Below are 21,673 nucleotides of genomic sequence, written 5' to 3' on the forward strand. Positions count from 1 at the left end.
ATGTATTCTTCCAGTTACTGATTGTGGTGTGTGTGTGGGATTCTCGAGGAGGGGGAGGGGGAGGGGGAGGGGGGTTCTGGTGGAAAAAGGAAAATCAGGGAAGGGCGGTATAGTGGGACTATTTTGGATATGTCATTATTGATGGTGGGATTTCACCTTTTGTTATATGTTTCAAGTGACTGTTTGGTATTTTGTTTACCGCTTCCCTGTTAATAAAAAAGTATTTTGAAAAAAACCCCAATATTTATATCTCTTCTTTTTTTATATTCCAACAGATTATCAACACTAGAACAATGGGGAAGGAGAATAAAACATCAACCACAGAATTTATTCTTCTAGGCTTCTCTGAACATTCTCACCTGCATTTGATCATTTATATAATAGCTGTACCAGCATTCTTTCTCTCTGTACTTGGAAATTTGGGGTTTTTAATGCTGATGTGCTCTGACCATCATCTCCACAAACCCATGTACTTTTTCCTCAGTAACTTGTCCTTCTTAGATATCTGCAACACCACAGTCACTTTCTCTACGATGCTGGAAATTCTCTTAAAGGGGAAAACATTAATTTCCTTCTCTCTATGTATGACACAGTTTAGCTTTTTTATAATTGTAACACATGCAGAATTCTGTCTTCTCCCTACCATGGCCTACGACCGCTATGTAGCAATATGCAACCCCTTGCGTTACCCACTCATAATGACTAAAAAACTATGTATCTCATTTGTAGCTGCTTCATGGATAATTGGTTCTCTAGATACAGTTCCTTTAGCTGTTTTAATATCCCAATACTACTTTTGTGGTTCCAATGAGATTAACCATTTCTTCTGTGACCCCAATGCGCTGCTAAAGCTTTCCTGTAGTGATACACACAATTTTGAAATACTAGTTCTTTCTGAGGGGATTTTTGTGGGTGTCATCACATTTTTTCTAACTCTGTCATCCTACATCTTTATCATCGCAGCCATCCTGAAAATCCGCTCTTCTGAAGGGAGACACAAGGCCTTCTCCACCTGCTCCTCCCACCTCACAGTCGTTCTTCTATTCTATGGGACAGTTCTATGTGTCTACATGAGGCCAAGTTCAATGCAATCACCAGAGCAAGACAAAATGTTTGCCCTCCTGTACACGGTTCTAACTCCCATGCTAAACCCCCTGATTTATAGTCTGAGAAATGAAGAAGTAAAAAATGCTTTCAGAAAATTCATCTTTAGAAAGTAATATGGAAAAAGAAGTCCAAAATGTTTTTGGGCTAAGGAGAAAAATAGGATGTAGTGGTCAAACAGGATTTATCAAAGGCCATCATCCCAATGAATATGTAAATAACAATTAAATACTGAGAATGAACCGCATGTACTCACCCAAGAGACATGTATAAAAGGACAATTTAAGTCAGAAATCAAATAGTCTATAATGAATTATTTGTTATCGGTTATTAATGGCACCTTTTGTAAAGTTTAAGCTATTTATTACTATATGTGCCTTTTTGTAAAGCATGATGATGGTAAATAACTTAATGACGGTATAGAAAAACTTTTAAATAAATAAATAAATAGATAAATAAACAAATAATTAATGATATATTTTGTCATATTATAAACCAAGTTAAAGTAAAGTTGTGCTGATGGCTGCAATTTATTTATTTATTTATTTATTTATTTATTTATTTACATACTTTTAATATACCGACATTTAGGACAACAGTCTTATCACACCGGTTTACATTAAAACTGAACCTGGGAAAGTTACAAATAACCAGATGAATAATCAAGATAATCAAAAAATAAGTTATAAATAACTGGTGGAGGAATCAAAACGAAACTTAAGTAAAACTAGAGAAGAAACCTAGAGAAAAAGGTGATTAGAAATTAGCTTAGTTTTTACAGGGAGTAGGGGGGACTATCAGGACAGAGGCTCTACGTGGGAAGGGGGGAGGGTGGGATAACTAAGAAGGGGGAAGAGGATAAGCATAGGTAGACATGGAGTGTTAGGGATTTAGTTACAGCAAATATTTCAATAGATATTGGAAGAAGTTTGATAGGGCAGAGAGGCATTATCTGTTTTATTTCCTGAGATGGATGTGAATTGGGAGATGATTTCATAGATCTGGTTAAAATTTTTTACACCTACTCAAGAGCAAGCCTTTGGTTAAATAACACTTATTAACGATGTTTGAACTTGGTAGGGTTGCAATGTTGCCCATTATCAGCACTATTATTGGCCATAGTATTAGAGCCTTTGATCTGTCATTTACAAGTATAAGAAAGCATACAATTTGGGAGTTCTGAAAGTTTTCAATGTATGCAAATGATCTGTCAATCTATTTGTCTAATGCTAAAGAATCTCACTCACACTTGCTCAAGATTATTCAGCAGTACTCAAGAATGGATTTTCCCATTGAAAGTCTCATTTATAGCTATAATCTGGGTTCAATTTCAGTTGTACCCTGAGGGTATCCAATACCATGGTGCCACTTGTTGAGCAGATATAGATGAGATGATGTTAATCAATAAAAAAATACTTGAAGGAAGAATTCCATTGAGTTAGTTTTTGTCTTCTATTTTTAGATGGGGAGAATACGAATAATAAAAGCATATTCTCTCACATGCTTCCAATTCTTATTTCATTATCATTTACAAACATTTGGATGACATCCTTTTATAATTCCTTAAGGAAAGATTTAATTTTGCTAACAGTTTATGGTAATGTCATGAATATTTTCTATTGTATGTTGCTTAGAGCTTCGACAGTAAGCAACTAAAAAATACCCCAAAGTAAATAAATAAATAAATAGATAAAAAAAATAATAAGTAAAAAGGCAAGATGTGTTGAATAAATTTAAATTATGAAGTAGCAAAGGGGGAATAATTTTTCTGGACAATCATTGATGAAGAAGTTGTTGCGGTCTGCACCGCTTCCTCTCCCTTGTGCCTGACTAGTGCCTACCTTCGCAGCTGGAGACGCCGCACTCCACGACCCCAGGATCCCAAGACGCCGATGGCTCCACGTGGCATCCACCATTTCCTGCCTGTTTCGCCGCGGCCTCGCTCACTTTGTGCATCCAGCACCCGGAAGTCGAGCCCCGCCTACGATGATGACATCATGCACCCAGGGCGATTTAACCGGCGCCTGGACGCCGTCTCATCACCTTGCAACGAGGTTCACTACTGCCTTGTAGTTCTGAGTTGCGCATCGTCTTCACTGAGTTCCTGTCGCTGACCCTGGTTTGTTCCTGACTACGCCTTGCCTGCCGCCTGCCCTGATCTTGGCCTGTTCCTGTTTGCCCAGCCTTCTGCCTGCCACTGATCTCGGCTCATCTCTGGTCCTGCTTCAGTCTTCAGCTTGCTCCAGTTCCTGCTTGCTACAGAACCCGTTCCAGGTTACAGCGTGCGCCAGCTCCTGCTCGTCACAGACTTTGTTTCAGGCTACGCCTGCTCCTGTTCCTGCTGGCCACAGAGACTCTCTTACTATCCTCCGCCTGCCTCAGTATCCGGTCTCCTGGCTACCAAGTACCTTTGGACTTCCTTGCTCTCACCCCTGTCACTGGACTCTCTCTCTATTGCCCAAGTCCTAAGGAGCCAGAACCCTACGGGCTCCTCCTGGGGGGTTCCTGGTTCCCAGGTGAACACCTCGAGCCTCTGGCTCCGCCTCCCGGTCTACCCTATCACTCGAGGTAGGCCGGCCCAAGGGTCCACTACTTCGCCTGCAGTATCAAACTGCAACAGTTTGCAAGGCCATGGACTCGGCGGAGGCCCCTAGCCTGCAGGCCATTCCAGGAATGGCTCAACGCCTCCAGCAGCAACAGCACTGCATTGACACCCTCGCTGCCAGCGTGGGACAATTGGTCTCCCGCCTAGAGGGTTCAGCTCGGGTGTCGCCTCCGGCACCTGCTTCCTCTACCGCCTCAGTAACGCAGTTACCCACACCCACCCGGTATGCCAGGGACAGCAAGTCCTGCCGAGGGTTTTTAAATCAGTGCCAAGTACGCTTTACACTCCTGCCTGCACAGTTTCCTTCGGACGCAGTCAAAGTGGCGTTCATTTTCTCACTGCTGGATGGCAAGGCCCTCGACTGGGCTTCACCTATGTGGGAACGCCAGGACCCCATGCTACAGAACCTGGAGGACTTCCTTCTTAATTTTCGGCTGGCCTTTGATAACCCTGCACGCCAAACCACCGCAGCCTCGGAACTCTTGCACCTCAGGCAAGGAACACAGCTGGTGGCTGATTAAGTCATCGAATTTCGTACGCTAGACATGGAGGTCGGTTGGCAAGATGATTGTCTGAAGGGGATCTTTCTTGAAGGGCTAGCCGGCCGTATCAAGGATGAGCTGGCAGGACGAGACCTTCCAGGGGACTTAAATGATCTGAAAGACGTAGCGGGTAGGGTGGATCTCCGCCCTCAACAGCGAGACAAAGAGACCCGCTCAGGCCGTAGGCCACCTCCACAGCCGTCTGCCTCTTCCAGAACCCTGGTCTCCTGGTCTCCAGGGCTCCTCCTATCACTGTGCCTGGTGGGGAACCCATGCAATTGGGTAGGTCTCCATTAACCCCAGAAGAGAAGAGGAGATGTCGCACGCTAGGTCTCTGCCTCTATTGTGGAGGCAAGGGGCACTTTCTCTCTACTTGCCCGGAACATCCGGGAAACGCTTCTGCCTAGGCTACACCGAGGAGCTACACCTAGGCGCTACTGGATCAGCTCCTCTGTGCACATTGCCTGTAACACAGAAGTACCCTGGAGGGGAACTCCAGATCCGTGCCTTCATAGACTCCGGTGCTGAAGGGAATTTTATTGTGGCCGATCTGGTGACTCAGCTGGCCCTTCCAACTGTACAAAAGGTCCCGCCGCTGCGGATTTCCTCAATCCGAGGTACTCTACTCCCTGGGGTCATTACCTGCTCCACGGCCCCTGTAACATTACAAACCGGATTGTTTCACTCTGAGGAGATCTCCCTGCTTGTCTTGGAGCAAGCTGTGCACCCTTTGGTTTTGAGACTACCCTGGCTCCGGCAGCATTCGCCCATAATACAATGGGATGATTTTCAATTGGTTCGTTGGGGTCCAGCCTGCTTTGAACATTGCTTACAGCTTCCGCATCCACCCAAACCCTTGCACATCTGCTCCTCCCATCTGTTACCCGAGCCATACCAGGACTTTGAGGATGTTTTTTCCAAAGAAATGGCAGAGCTCCTTCCGCAACACCGGCCGTTTGACTGTCCCATTGATTTATTGCCAGGCACCACTCCTCCTCGAGGCCGCGTATACCCTCTATCCTTACCTGAGACAAAGGCCATGTCGCAGTACGTGACGGAGAACCTGGCCAAAGGGTTCATTCAGCCCTCTCGCTCGCCTGCTGGTGCCGGCTTCTTCTTCGTGGCCAAGAAGGACGGCTCATTGAGGCAATGCATTGACTATCGTGGCTTGAACGCCATCACCAAACGGGATCGATATCCACTCCCGTTGATCCCAGAACTTTTGGACCGTCTACAGGGTGCCCGTGTTTTCACCAAATTGGACCTCAGGGGGGGCCTACAACCTTGTTCGTATCCGTCCCGGGGACGAATGGAAGACGGCCTTCAATACCAGGGATGGGCATTACGAGTATCTAGTAATGCCCTTCGGACTCTGCAATGCTCCAGCCGTCTTCCAACACCTTATGAATGAGGTTCTGAGTGACATGCTTAACTCGCATGTCATTGTCTATCTAGACGACGTGCTTATTTTCTCTAAGGATTTGAACTCCCATCGTCATCACGTGAAACAAGTTCTTCAAGTCCTCCGAGAGAATCATCTCTATGCTAAGATGGAGAAGTGCACTTTTGAGGCCGAGTCCTTGCCCTTCCTAGGATATATCATTTCGTCCACCGGCTTCCGCATGGACCCAGATAAAGTGGTGGCCATCACCAAGTGGCCTCAACCCATGGGGCTCAAAACCCTCCAGCGATTTCTGGGTTTCGCAAACTTCTATAGACATTTCATCCCACGTTACTCACACTGGGTTGCTCCACTCACAGCCCTGACCCGTAAGGGAGCCAATGCCAAGAACTGGCCTGACACCACAGTTACAGCCTTCTCCAATTTGAAGGAGGCTTTTCTATCAGACGTCTGCCTCCGACATCCTGATCCCTCCAAACCCTTCATTTTGGAGGTTGACGCCTCCAGTATCGCCGTAGGAGCCGTGCTCAGCCAACACTCTGATTCCGGACAACTCCTACCCTGCTCCTATTTCTCTAGGAGGTTTTCCCCAGCCGAAAGCAACTACTCCATCGGGGACAAGGAGCTATTGGCAATCAAGCTTGCCTTTGAAGAATGGAGGCAGTGGCTTGAAGGGGCGTTACATACTACCACTGTATACACTGACCATAAGAACCTGGAGTTCCTGTCCCAGGCTCAGCGATTAAACCCCCGCCAAGCTCGTTGGGCTTTGTTTTTTAGTTGGTTCGATTTCACCTTACAATATCTACTGGCAACCAAGAACGTCCGTGCGGATGCCCTCTCCCGGACGTCGTGTGTCGAGGAGGATCAGGAACCACCTCAGTTCATCCTGGATCCAAGTAAAGTCCGCTTGTCCGCTTTGACGGTCCTCTCCCAGGATAGGACCATAGTCCCTCGCAGGGATCGCCTCATGGCGTTACGCTGGGCTCACGACTCCCTCGTCAGAGGGCACGCAGGCCATGAAAGAACACTGGAACTCCTTAACCGGTTTTATTGGTGGCCCAACATCCGACATGATGTCGGTACTTATGTGAGTTCTTGCCCTACCTGCGCCCGTCAAAAGCCCAGTCCTGGATCCCCGTGTGGTCTACTGCAGCCCCTGCTGGTTCCCACCGAACCCTGGACACACCTGGCCACGGATTTCGTGGTGGACCTGCCTTCTTCCAGCGGTCATACAGTCATCTGGGTTACCGTAGACCGCTTTTCCAAAATGGTACACCTGGTCCTGCTACCCAAGCTGCCATCAGCGCCTGAACTGGCTCTTCTCTTTGCTCAACACATTTTCAGGCTACATGGTCTCCCACAAGATGTAGTCTCCGACCGAGGTCCCCAGTTTGTAGCACGCTATTGGAGGGCCCTCTGCAAGTGCTTCAAGGTAAAGCTCAGCTTCTCCATGGCCTTTCACCCGCAGAGCAATGGGCAGACTGAGAGGATGAATCGGACCCTTAAGGCCTATCTCCGGTCCTTCGTGAACGAAAAGCAGGATAATTGGTCGGAACTACTGCCTTGGGCCGAGTTCGCCTACAACAACCAGGCTCATGCAGCCACTGGCAAGTCCCCGTTCCAGATTGTGTACGGAAAACCATTGAGACCACCACTCCCTCTCGTCACCTCCAGCGCTTCACCTGCCACCCGAGTCATAGCACAGCAACTACAGACATTGTGGCACAGAACCCAGCGCAAACTGCACCACGCAGCCGCCGCTGCCAAACAAGTGGCCGACCGCCGCCGACAACCAGCTCCTGCCTATCAGCCAGGAGATCGGGTGTGGCTCAGCACCAGAAACATCCATCTCCGTCTCCCCTCACGGAGGTTTGCACCCAGGTTCTGCGGTCCGTTCCGGGTGGCCGAGAGAGTGGTCCTGGTATCTTATCGGCTGAGGCTTCCGTCCACACTCCGAATCCACGATGTCTTCCATGTGTCCCTGCTTAAACCCGTGGTCCTTTCTCGCTATCACCGCACACCTCCAGATCCAGCTTCAGCACCCATCGATGATGACCCCACTTATCAAGTGCGTGAGGTTGTGGACGTCCGCTTCCACAACCGTAGATGGGAGTACCTCCTAGCATGGGAGGGCTGCAGTGATGAGGACAATACATGGGAGCCCAGTCGTAATATCCTCGACAAGAGTTTATTACAGCAATTCCATCGGGACCATCCGGAGAAACCTGGGCCTCTCAAGAGGCCCAGGTAAAGGGGGGGGGGGGTACTGTTGCGGTCTGCACCGCTTCCTCTCCCTTGTGCCTGACCAGTGCCTACCTTCGCGGCCAGAGACGCTGCGCTCCTCGACCCCAGGATCCCAAGACGCCGATGGCTCCACGTGGCGTCCGCCATTTCCTGCCTGTTTCGTGGCGGCCTCGCGCGCGCGCACGAGTACGCTCACTTTGTGTGTCCAGCACCCGGAAGTCGAGCCCCGCCTACGATGATGACGTCACGCACCCAGGGCGATTTAACCGGCACCCGGACGCCGTCTCATCGCCTTGAACGAGGTTCACTAGAGCCTTGTAGTTCTGAGTTGCGCATCGTCTTCACTGAGTTCCTGTCGCTGACCCTGGTTTGTTCCTGACTACGCTTTGCCTGCTGCCTGCCTCTGACCCTGGTTTGTTCCTGACTACGCTTTGCCTGCTGCCTGCCTCTGACCCTGGTTTGTTCCTGACTACGCCTTGCCTGCCGCCTGCCTCTGACCCTGGTTTGTTCCTGTCTACGCTTTGCCTGCTGCCTGCCTCTGACCCTGGTTTGTTCCTGACTACGCCTTGCCTGCCGCCTGCCCTGATCTTGGCCTGTTCCTGTTTGCCCAGCCTTCTGCCTGCCACTGATCTCGGCTCGTCTCTGGTCCTGCTTCAGTCTTAAGCTTGCTCCAGTTCCTGCTTGCTATGGAACCCGTTCCAGGTTATAGCGTGTGCCAGCTCCTGCTCGTCACAGACTTTGTTTAAGGCTATGCCTGCTCCTATTCCCGCTGGCCACAGAGACTCTCTTACTATCCTCCGCCTGCCTCAGTATCCGGTCTCCTGCCTACCAAGTACCTTTGGACTTCCTTGCTCTCACCCCTGTCACTGGACTCTCTCTCTATTGCCCAAGTCCCAAGGAGCCAGAACCCTACGGGCTCCTCCTGGGGGGTTCCTGGTTCCCGGGTGAACACCTCGAGCCTCTGGCTCCACCTCCCTGCCTACCCTATCACTCGAGGTAGGCCGGCCCAAAGGGTCCACTACTTCACCTGCAGTATCAAACTGCAACAGAAGTTTTGTGATCAAAGAGAAATTTGATTTTTCTCTGACTTTGGAATTAAGTTCATTTTGTTTAATTGGAATGTTTCAGGTCACATTAAATGCTTGGTAGAATGTCCTTTTGTCTGTAAGTATGGAATGTTAAAAAGAGATAGCATGTACTATTTAAAAGAAGTAAACATTTACAAGGATATCTTACTGAAAACTTAGCCCCCATTTGTCGAACTTCCTGACCTATTTCTAGAAATTTTTTTCTTTGTATTTGAGTTACCTGAATCAGATCTGGGAATACCCAAATCTTTTGTCCCAGGTACATTTTTCTTCTATTACGGAAGAACAAATTCAATAATAAATCTCTATCTGTTGATAATACAAATGTTCCAAAAGTGTTCCTCTATAATCAACTTGTTCTTCAACTGTAGTTTCTAAAAATGCAGTTAGATCCATTTCTGGCCTCATTGAGGGTCCTACCACTATTTCTTGAACATTCTTTATTGATGGTAGGAAGTATATGTTAGAAATTAATGGTAGTATTTCTTTCGAAAATTGAAAAACTTCTATAAGGTACTTCTTAAACGGTTCTCTTGGAGAAATCAGTTTTACTTTAGGAAAATTTAGTACCCTTAAAATCAGGTATCTTGCAGAATTCTCTAAGTTTTCAATTTTCTTCATGTATACACTTTCATCTTGAATTAGCTTTAATTGATTTTCTTGAATTGAAGTTTTATCTTCAAGTTCTTTTATCTTCACTTCATGAGCAGCTAACTTTGGTCCAATTATTTGTATTTTACACTGTGAATTATTGATAGCCTCTGTTAAGGAGGCTATCAATTTTTTAATCAAAATTAATGCTTCCCAGACCATTCCCAGAGTGACTTCGTTTGGCTTAACCATTTTTAAACTGGGAGTTACTCCCACCCCTCATTCCCGACAAATTTCTATAATCCTGTTGGATTCATTTGTAGGGCCCTCTCCTCCACCTCCTAAGTTGACAATTGAAGTGGCTATGGTAGATGTACCCAGATCTTCCTCCACCTCCAGCAACTTCTATCTCTGACACTCATTGCTGGAGACTTGGGTACAGTCTCTGCTACTGGTTTTGCACCCAAAGCTATTTGGTGTGCATATCAATCCTGTATCCAGTTTTGAACCAGCCCAATTGAAATTTTTTTTGGATAACCATAAAACTTAGACTAGCTCTGCTCAACCAGCTCAGGAAAGTTAATATAAGAATTGGGTATTTCCTTGTTTGCTTTTTCCATATACTTGGTACTAGGGATGTGAATCGTTTTTTGACGATTTAAAATATCGTCCGATATATTTTAAATCATCAAAAATCGTTAGGGCCACGATACAATACCAATTCCCCCGATTTATCGTAAAAAAATCGTAAATCGGGGGAAGCGGGAGGGCAGGAAAACCGGCACACTAAAACCCCCTAAAAACCCACCCCGACCCTTTAAATTAAATCCCCCACCCTCCCGAACCCCCCCCAAATGCTTTAAATTACCTGGGGATCCAGCGGTGGTCTGGAACGGCGGCGGTCCGGAACGGCCCCCTCAATTGAATCGTGTTGTCTTCAGCCGGCGCCATTTTGCAAAATGGCGGCGGCCATAGACCAAAACGATTCAACGCAGGAGGTCGTTCCGGACCCCCGCTGGACTTTTGGCAAGTCTTGTGGGGGTCAGGAGGCCCCTCCAAGCTGGCCAAAAGTTCCTGGGGGTCCAGCGGGGTTCCGGGAGTGATTTCCTGCCGCGAATCGTTTTCCGTACGGAAAATGGCGCCGGCAGGAGATCGACTGCAGGAGGTCGTTCAGCGGTGGTCCGGAACCCCGGTTAATTCATTGGATTGGGTCTCAGGAAGTGGCAGTTAAATTGTAAAGGAGATTGGAGGAAGACCTAAACATGACATTCAGAAATCCATTTTAAATTTTGAGGCAAAAGACATTGCAATAGTGTAATGAGACCTTCATAACACCAAGCAGTTAGTTTGCCAAATGTGACGTTTCTTCTGCTTATTGGACCCATAAACACTGTTTTTAAAAACATTTTTGTTGCTCATAAAAAATGAATCATTACTATTTGCATGCTTGGGTTCCATGCAGGGCTTGAGTTTGATTCAATCTGTTAGCCTGACATGGAAACATGTTTCAAGAACACTGTTTTAGGGGCTAAAAAGCATTAGAAAATGCCAACTTGTGCTCTTTAAAAAATAATAAAAACAAACAAGATTGTAACAGCTGGGTAATACAAAATCTCCAAAGCATACTATAAATGAACAAGTTCCAATGATTGAACATATGTAGTCATGATTCAATGGGCTACACTCACTGTTAAATGATAGTCCCCATGAATGAAAGAATAATGTCCCTGCTCTAGCACAGATGGTTCTTCATCAGCCAGCCATTTTAAAACACTGATGCTATATTCCCACTCTTATACAGACGCTTACATACATAGATGTTGCTGTGTTCACAACAATGTGATACCATAAAAACTAATTTATTCAACAAACACAGTCCACTCAATTTCTTTGTTTAAGCCCACAGGGGCCACAGTGTGCATACAAAAAATCCAGGCTTTTTCTCGCCATGCCAAATTAAGCATCCTATTCCCCCTCCAATGTGCAGGCATGGTTTCCAACACTGTCTATTGTATGTCCAAGGCAGTATGTTTATTCCATAAAGTAGGACACAATAGGTGCCTCCATTTTTTTGGTGTTCAATTAACTTTTGTGCTCAATTAAACATATTCTCAGCATCCATCTTATCATTCTAATATAGTATAGTCCACAGGAACACCAAATGATGTATATCATAATGCATGATTTGCAAGAGACTTCTCTAATTATGGGATACACTTTCCCAGCAGTAGATGTAACATGATTGCCTAACATCTTTAAATCGTACCAAGAGCATAAATAACACTCACTAAATTCTGATTCTCTAAAATTGGGCTGAAAATTGGAAGATCAGATGACTTGGTCATGGATGTTGCAACCCCCTTGAAAATACAAACCAAATTGAAGCTTCAAAGGAGAGATGGATACCCGGAGTAGAGACCAATGTTTGTGTATGGACTTACAAATTTGACTAAAAATAGTAGAGTGTCTCAACACTAATGTTTGTCTGCCTGATGGTTCCCAGATGAGTGGTTGCAGCAACAGATCCTGATTACTATACAGGGCTCATATGCACACTGTTGCCCCATTGGGCTTAAACAAAGAAATTGAGTGGTCTGTGTGTCAGAAAGCTCTGTTGTTAAAGCTGGTATTTAGCAATCTGTTGTTATTTAGAATAGTTGTGGGTGGATCCTTGGACCAGTGGCAGGTGACTACACCCTCGGGGGAAATCCTGAGAGGGACAACTGGTCAGGCTTAGTGTAGGAGACAGACACATACTAGTTATTTTATTATACAATATAGTAAACCACCAGAAGTGGCAGTAGTGAGCAGGAAGCGCCCAGCTGGGTTGTAGTTCCTCAGGTTCTGGAACAGTGATCCCAAGGTGGCTGAGCTGTAGAGAAACTAAGAAAGTGAGTAGGCAAAACATGTGGCGTTCAGGAACAAGCCCTTGATGGTAACACTCATGCAACAGTCTCTTAAGAGAGCAAAGGAGATGGTATGCATTACGCCCTCGAGGAGCGAGTACTTGGACCCAGGGAAAGCTCTGAGAGATAGATGGAAACTCACAATGTTGTAAGCAGTGATGACTTCTTAGCAGAAGTGGTATTCAGGAGCAAGTCCGAGACGTGAGCCCTTGAGGAGCGAGTACGGGTTCCAGACTGCGACCTGAAAAGAAAAAGAGAGAACGAGGCCCCCGAGGAGCATGTACCTCTAATGAAGTCCGAGGAGGTAGAGTAGCTAGGGTTGCGGAGAGCGAATCCCATCCTCAGCGACCAGGAGGAAGCTAGGTAAACCAATCCCTTGCTAACTCATCTTGTTAGCGAAAACTGAGACCTTAAATATCTGGAGCTGGTGACATCATCTCAGGGGGACACCCCTGAGGTTCGCATCAACGCTGGTACATCAGTCAGGCCACGTGCATGCGCCCTTAGGCATCTGGTCAACATGGTGACTTGCAGCGTCGAACTTGTCTGGGAACGACGGAGGAGAACAGTCTGGAGACGCCGCAGCAGCTAGCCTTCCATCAACCCCGAAGGGAGTCACCAATGAGGTAAAGTGGGCGGAGCAGAGGCATCGGACAGCGACGGTCACAACAGTACCCCCTTTCATAGGGAGATCTCTTCGGGTACCAGGTTTTGGTTTAGAAGGATGCACAAGATGGAATCGACAAAGCATCTCTTTATCCAAGATATTGGTCTGAGGCTCCCAATTGTTTACTTCAGGGCCAAACCCTTCCCATCTTAGAAGGTATTCAAAAGTCTTGCTTCTTTTACGAACACCCAGTATCTCTTTGATTTTAATCTCTAAATCGTCTTATGCATTGATGATAGGTGAATCTTTAGATTTAGAAGACAATTCGCTAAGAATGGATGGTGACAACTCACTGCATGAAGCTGGATGAGAATTGATGGCATTGCCAGTGAATACAGACTGGGTAGTTATCAAGAATATCTTCTTCGGGTCAATTATGTGCTATAGCTCATCCGGCACATCCTCCGAATGGAAGGAGCATGACAGAGCATCTGCTCTGGTGTTTCGATCTCCAGAATGGAATTTAAGCACAAAATCAAAATGATTGAAAAATAAAGACCATCTGGCCTGTCTGTAATTTAGACGTTGTGCATGGCGGAGATACTCTAAGTTTTTGTGATCCATGAATACAGTTATTTGATGTTGAGCGCCTTTGAGCCAAGGCTGCCACTCCTCAAATGCGAGCTTTATTGTCAAGAGTTCTTTATCGCCAATCCCGTAGTTTTTCTTGGCTGGAGAAAATCTCCTTGAGAAGAACAAACAGGGACATAAGGCTTTCGAGTCTCCTGTTTGGCTCAACACAGCCCCTACATCCTCATCTGAAGCATCAACTTCTACAATAAAGGGCTTGTTGGGGTCTGGATGCCGTAAGCACGGTTCTGTGCAGAAGGCAGTCTTTAATCTCTCGGATGCAGAAATGGCCTCGCTGACCAATTTGAGATGTTGGCACCCTTGCGGGTCATCACAGTCAAGGGTACAGTTAAAGAAGTATAGTTCTTTATGAAGCTTCGATAGTAGTTGGTGAACCCCAGGAATCTCCTTAAAGCCTTCAAGTTGGTAGGTTGAGACCAATTCTTGATACTTTCAAGTTTGTGAGGGTCCATTTGGAAGCCCTTCTTTGACACGATGTAGCTTAAAAGGCACTGAGTCTTTGTGAAATTCACACTTAGAGAGTTTTGCATACAGCCGATATTCACGGAGACGGTGGAGTACTTGCTTGATGTCAGCAATGTGGATGTCCAAATCCTGGGAGAAGATTAAGATGTCGTCCAGGGATACCATAACATTCTTATACAGCAGATCTCGCAAGATGTCGTTCATCATATTTTGGAAAATGGCGGGTGCATTGCACAACCCGAAAGGCATCACCAGATACTCGAAGTGGCTGTCTCGCATATTGAAGGCAGTTTTCCATTCATCGCCACTCCGAATGCGAATGAGGTTGTAGGCCCCCTTCAGATCAAGCTTTGAAAATATATTGGTCCCCTGCAGCCGGTCAAACAGCTCCGAGATTAATGGCAAGGGGTAACGATCTTTGATCGTGATCTCATTTTGACCTCGGTAATCGATACATGGTTTTAAGTTACCATCCTTATTCCCCACGAAGAAAAAGCCTGTGCCGGCTGGCGACTTAGATGGTCGAATAAAGCCCTTCTGGAGATTTTCTTCAATGTATTCCAACAGCTTTATTCTCAAGAGCTGAAAGAGGATACACCCTTCCTTTTGGTGGCTCAGTATTGGGCTTCAGTCTTATGGCACAGTCATAAGACCTATGTGGAGGAAGAATATCAGCCACCTCTTTGGAGAATACATCCCCAAAGGATGCGTAATGGGGCGGCATTCCTGTCATCACTGGAGTAGTAGGCATGCAAGCAACAGGCGATATCTCCTCAAGACATATCATAATCCCCATCTCGGACCCCATCTCCTCTACTCTAAATTTCTGGAACAACTGCCTACACGCCATCAACCTGCTTCTCTTGAGTCTCAACCTGGTCCTAAATACATCCAAAACGGAACTCCTGGTTATCTCCCCTAGCGATAACCACCCCTTCGCCAATAATGCAATAATCCCACTAGCAAGCCATGTCAGAGACCTTGGGGCCACACTTGACTCTAGAATGAATTTCAAAAAATTCATTAACGCTACAATCAAAGAATGCTTCTTCAAGCTACAGGTCCTGAAACAACTAAGACCGCTCTTACACTTCCAGGATTTCCGTTCTGTGCTTCAAGCAATACTGTTTTCAAAGATCGACTATTGTAACGCTCTACTACTCGGTCTCCCCGCTTCTTCGACCAAACCTCTACAGATGCTGCAAAACGCAGCGGCCAGGATCCTTACAAACACACGGCGCAAGGACTATATCACTCCAATCCTAAAAATCTTACACTGGCTTCCCATTCAATATAGAATACTTTTCAAAGCTCTCACTATCATCCACAAATCTGTCTACCAACAATCCACTCTCCAACTCACCTTCCCTCTTGAACTACATACTTCCGCAAGGCCAATAAGAACTGCCTACAAAAGCTCGCTTAAGGCCCCTCCCAACAAATCATCAGTCCACAACTCTATTCACAAGCGAGCACTTTCAACAGAAGGTCCGCTACATTGGAATTTGCTTCCTCAAGACTTACGCCAGGAACAATGCCATCTAACATTCAGAAAAAAACTTAAAACCTAGCTGTTCGCTCAAGCCTACCGTTGAAGGAACCCCTTTTGACCAACACTGTCTCTAACCCTTCAACCTCTCCCTTATCCCTCCCCCCTACTCATCTCCCCTCCACTCCTCCCACCGGACATACCATGTTAATAACCGCTGAGGATAAATCTCTATATATTACTAATTTATTGTTTTTTGTTGATTATATTTATCACTCCTTATTGTTATAGTTTAATTCTGCCCTATCTTCCATCTTCCATGTTTTACGCTCCCTGTTTTAATGTAACTTTTCATTTCTACCTAGATGTTAATTTGGTTTTCCCCCTGTTCTATTGTAAACCGGTACGATAAGACCTGGTCTTGAGTATCGGTATAGTAAAAGAAGTTAAATAAATAAATAAAATAAATAAGACATCTCCCAAGGCATTCTGGGCCCCAATGGAACAGATCCAGGGAGGCCCAGTCAAATTGGGGTTGGTGTACTTGCAGCCAGGGTAACCCCAGGACAATAAGAAATATAGCCTTTTCCAATACAAAGAAGGAGATTGATTCCATATGGAGCGCTCCGGTGCGAAGAGTAACTGGTACAGTTTCGCAAGTCACATTACCCGGTAAGAGTTCTTCATGAATGGAAGATAATAGTAGTGAATCTTTCAATTTGACGAGGGGAATCTTCAAATATTCCACTAGACTTCTGATAATAAAGTTGCCTCCTGCTCCTGAATCCACTAGGGCAGGAATCTGAAATGATATTGGTCCATAGATCAAGGAGACTGGGAGAGAACGGGGAGGAGAGGACACTGTAAGGCCTAAGAACAGTCCTCCTGCAGGACTTAGGCCCATCCATTACGGACAAATGAAGCATGTAGAGACATCATGGCCAAGCTGACTGCAGTACATGCAGAGGCTGCGCTTCTTCCGAAATCTTCTCTCTTTAGAAATCAAATGTCCAAGTTGCGTAGGTTCATCTTTATCAGCAGCAGAAATTACTGGAACCTTTCGAGGTGCAGGTGTAGAGCTAACCTGATCCAGCCCAGAGAACATCTTAAGCCAGAGTTCCTTCACCTTGTCCCGGAGTCGGTGATCAATCCGAGTAGCCAAGGCTACTAATTCGTCCAACGAGTCAGGTGTTTCATGAGCAGCCAGCTCATCTTTTAAATGGGTATCCAAGCCTCTGCAAAAGAGAGTCTTGAGACATTTGGGGTTCCAGCAGAGTTCTGCCGCAAGAGTTTTAAACTCTATGGCAAATTCAGCCAATGATCTGTTGCCTTGCTTCAATTCCACCAACGTAAAACCGGCTACAGAATTTCAAGCAGGGTCTTCAAAATCGGATTTAAATAAGTCCATAAATCATCGTGCTCCTACAAGGTAGATGCCCAAGACAAGGCCCTACCATCCAAGTAAGAAATGATGTAAGTAGTATTGGAGAGAGCAGTAGGAAGTAAAGATGGTTGTAAGGTAAAGTGCATGCAGCACTGGTTTAAAAAGCCCTGAGTCTTCTGTATTTCTCCAGAGAAGCGGATTGGAGCTGCCAGTGGTACAGCAGTCTTTAAAGTTACCTCCTGTAACTGACTTTCATGGTTAGAAGCAATTCTTTGAACCTTCTGTGTGTGTAGCTGATGAAAAGCTGAAGTAAGCTTTCCAAGGCATCCTGTTGTTCCGCAATGCACTGAACCAGGCCCGGTATAGCCTGCAAAGCATTGACTTGTGCTGGATCCATGTAGTTACCCAAACTCTGGAGTCAAGCCAAAACCTGTAGTCAAGCCGGATCCTTGGAGTTAAGTGGAACCCTGGACACAAGCCGGATACATGGAGTTAGCAATCTCTCAGAAAGCTCTGTTGTTAAAGCTGGTATTTAGCAATCTGTTGTTATTTAGAATAGTTGGACCAGTGGCAGGTGACCACGCCCTCATAGGAAAATCCCGAGAAGGACCACTGGTCAGGCTTAGTGTAGGAGACAGACACACACTAGTTATTTTATTATACTATATAGTAAACCACCAAACGTGGCAGTAGTGAGCTGGAAGTGCCCAGTTGGGCTGTAGTCCCTCAGGTTCTGGAACAGTGATCCCAAGGTGGCTGAGCTGTAGAGAAACTAACTACGTGAGTAGGCAAAGCATGCAGCATTCAGGAACGTCCTTGATGGTAACACTCACACAATAGTCTCTTAAGAGAGCCCAGGAGATGGTACGCATTAGGCCTTCGAGGAGCGAGTACCTGGTTCCAGGGAAAGCTCTGAGAGATAGATGGAAGTTCACAATGTTGTAAGCAGCGATGACTTCTTAGCAGAAGTGGTATTCAGGAGCAAGTCCGGGATGTGGGCCCTCGAGGAGCTAGTACCGGTTCCGGACTGCGACCGGTACTAGCCCCTGATGTTTGCGACAATGCTGGTACATCAGTTGGGCCATGCACGCACGCACCCTTAGGCATCTGGTCAACATGGCGGCTTGCAGCATCAAGCCGGTCCAGGAATGCCGGAGGAGGAGGGCCTGGAGACACTGCAGCAGCTAGCCTTCCATCAACCCCGAAGGGAGTCGCCAACGAGGTAAGGTAGGTGGAGCAGAGTCGTCGGACAGCGACGGACACAACACTGTGTTTGTTGACTAAATTAGTTTTTATGAAATCACGCTGTATTCCACACGGCAACTTCTACGTATGTAAATGTCTGTATGTGGGACCATAATCAGCATTGATCTTTTAAAAGGCGGACTGACGAGGAACCTACTGTGCCAGTGTAGGGTCATTACTCTTTTGTTCATGGGGACTACCATTTAACAGACAATGGATTAGATTTTAAAAAGGAGCACATGGGCGTATATGTGCACGCGCTAATCAACGCGCACACATGTATGCCCAGTTTTATAACATTCATACGCAGGCATGCACATGTTATATAATCCAGGGTTGGTGCATGCAAGGGGGTGCACAATTGTGCAACTTGCACGTGCAGAGCCCGCTCTGAGCCGCACTGCCTTCCCCCATTCCCTACCCCCCACCCCACCTTCCCTTCCCTTCCCCTACCTCCCCCATCCTTCCCCCCTACCTTTGATGACTTCTGTTTTTTATTGCAAAATTTACTTCAGCCCTTGGGCTGAAGTAAGTTGCGCACATTGGCCCACTGCCAGTGCGCGATCCCAAACACAGCAGCAAATAGCTGCTGTGCCTGGAGCCTTTGGCCCCACCCCTCCCCAACCCTTTTTGCAAGCTCCAGGACTTACATCCTGGAGCTTTACGTACGTCGCAGGACCTTTTTAAAATAGGCCCAGTGAGCGTAAGACCGGATTTACGCGCTTAACCTTTTTAAAATCCGGCCCAGTAAGTGTAGCCCATTGAATCATGACTGCATATATTCAATCATCGGAACTTGTTCATTTATAGTAGTCTCTGGATATTCTGTGTTACCTACCTCTTACATGTTTGCTTTTATTATTTGTTGGAGGGCACAAGTTGGCATTTTCTAATGCGTTTAAGCTCCTGAAGTAGTGTCCTTGAAACATGGTTCGATGTCCATTCATGGGGACAATAGTTTAACAGACAAGCTCAATTTGGCATTTTCTAATGTTTTTCATCCCCCAAAGCTGTGTCTTTGTAACATGGCTCCATGTTGAGCTTCAGATTCAAGCACACTCAAGCACTGCATGGAATTCAAATATACGGGTAGTAATTACTAGCAACTGTACCCGTTCTACGCCTGGGAAGCGAGCCTTTTTATTGACACATATGCTCTTGTATGTAAAGGAAAAATGAAATTGTTTTCACCCAGAGCAAGGCACAAGGAGGCACATTTACTAAAGCCAGGGCTGTCAAAGTTTATTTAGCAAGTTGTTTCTCGCAATCCCCCACATCCCCTCTCCTCTGTAACACACACATTCTCTCTCACTGGCATCAACCTTCCCTCATAGGCTCCCTCTCTCTGAAACCCACACTCAAGCATCCCCCCACCCACCCTCTCTTACCTCCCATGCTCTCTCACACCCTCCCCACCCCCTCTTACCAAGCATGCTCTCTGTCACCCCCCTCTCTCACACACACATTCTCTCTCACCGGCACACATCCCCCATGCTCTCTATCACACCCTCCTGCTCTCTCTCACCCTCCCCGACACACATTCTCTGTCACCGGCATGGTGTGAGTCCACCCACCCTCTCTTACCTCCCATTAGGGATGTGCAGACAAAAAGTTTTCGTTGAATCGGTGATACGTTTTCGTTGAGGGTCGATTCCGTTCAGTATGGATGTATGGAGAATTCCATAAGTTGACGATCTGTCCATACGTTCCTCGGTTCCCATTAAAGTCAATGGGGGAAGGATTTCCAGCCTATTTTTGGCTGCAGAATTGGGGTTTTCTTATCAATTTTCATGAAACTTCTGGGGAGCAATCATCACAACAACAAAAGAGCTCCAAGGTACTTAGACTGTGGCAAAGTGGCACCTAAGTGGCATGAATAGCCTAAGGCACTGGAAAGGTGCAAAGGGGTACCAGAAGTGGCAAGAGTGCTTTAACAGAGGCACAAAGCAGTAGTGAGAATGTCAAAAACACACCACAGCTTCAAAACAGAGCACCGATAGCAGATGCATGAACCATAAAAGGCAGCACCACAGGCAAAGTGGCAAGACAAGTGGCATTGACATCCAACAGCACAATGAAGGGGGAACATAGCAAGCAGATAGACTAGCACCAACACACTGAGGAGCCATGAGAGTGGCAAGGACACCACAAGGAGTTGAGTGAGTCATCTGGTGTATGACAGCAAAGCAGAGTGGCAGAAAGCTGATAGGAGCAAGACAGGCTGGCAGAGTGGAGGTAGTCTGGTCTGGTCCCTGTGGTTTTGATAGGGGAAAGACAGGATGGCCCAGGAGAGAGTTCCCTTTCCTTTGTGCAGGGAAGGACTCCCTGGAATGGGTCCACCCCTAGAGTTGGGTGTACCCGGTGTTTACATTGGCGTCTAGTGAATATCGTTGGCGTCTAGTGAATTCCGTTGGCGTCTAGTGAATTCTGACTGTACTTACACACTTCAGCTGATGACAAAGGAATTGGAAGATCTCTCACAAATAAGAATACTGCTACTCAAGTCAAAATCTGCAATATCAACCTATGTCAACTTTGAACCGTAGAGTCAAACACTTCTAGGAACACAAGGCCTGGATGAACAGGCACAGCTATCGAGGTCAAAGACGTTTAGGAACACAAGGCCTGGATGAACAGGCACAGCAATCGAGGTCAAACACTTTTAGGAACACAAGGCCTGGATGAACAGGCACAGCGGTCAATCCCACCTAGGGACACAAGGCCTGGATGAACAGGCACAGCAGTCGAGGTCAAACTCTTTTAGGAACACAAGGCCTGGATGAACAGGCACAGGAGTCTAGCACAGAGGTCAATCCCACCTATGGACACATATCCTCAGTCGGCAATTTCCTTTCAAGTGGGCAACAACTTCCTTGAAATATCTGGGGGTGCGACTCGGTTCCCACATAAAGCAGCTCTTTGCCCTGAATTATGATCCCCTCCTGTGTTCTATACAAGCTGAGCTAAATAAGTGGCATCAGCAGCACCATTCCTGGTTGGGTCGACTGGCCATCATTAAAATGAATGTCCTACCTCGCTTTCTTTACTTCTTCACTACAATACCTATATTTTTGCCCACCACCCTGCTTAAAAAATGGCAACAAATTGTATGCAGCTTCATTTGGTGTAAACGTCCCCCTCGGATTGCCAGATCCACGTTGTATCAACCAAAGATTAAGGGTGGGTTGAATCTTCCCAATTTACTTTGGTATTTTGGTGCAGCTCAATTACGAGCATTTGTTGTGTTACACCGCTCCCAGGACATACCGCAATGGGTACGACTGGAGCAATCGTTGCTGGGCACATTTCCCATGTCAGCTTTGCCTTGGCAGCCTAGGTCGTCCTGG

General features: G+C 46.5%; 1 protein-coding gene across 1 annotated transcript; it reads left to right on the plus strand.

Moving 5' to 3' along the window:
- Positions 1-644: 644 nt before the first annotated feature.
- LOC115077557 (olfactory receptor 1F1-like) lies at positions 645-1,220 on the plus strand. The gene has a single exon (XM_029579851.1). The coding sequence runs from the start codon at positions 645-647 to the stop codon at positions 1,218-1,220; it is 576 nt and encodes a 191-aa protein (XP_029435711.1).
- Positions 1,221-21,673: the final 20,453 nt, after the last annotated feature.

The sequence above is a fragment of the Rhinatrema bivittatum genome, chromosome 16 (genome assembly GCF_901001135.1).
Source record: "Rhinatrema bivittatum chromosome 16, aRhiBiv1.1, whole genome shotgun sequence".
In the NCBI taxonomy this organism is placed as follows: Eukaryota; Metazoa; Chordata; class Amphibia; order Gymnophiona; family Rhinatrematidae; genus Rhinatrema; species Rhinatrema bivittatum.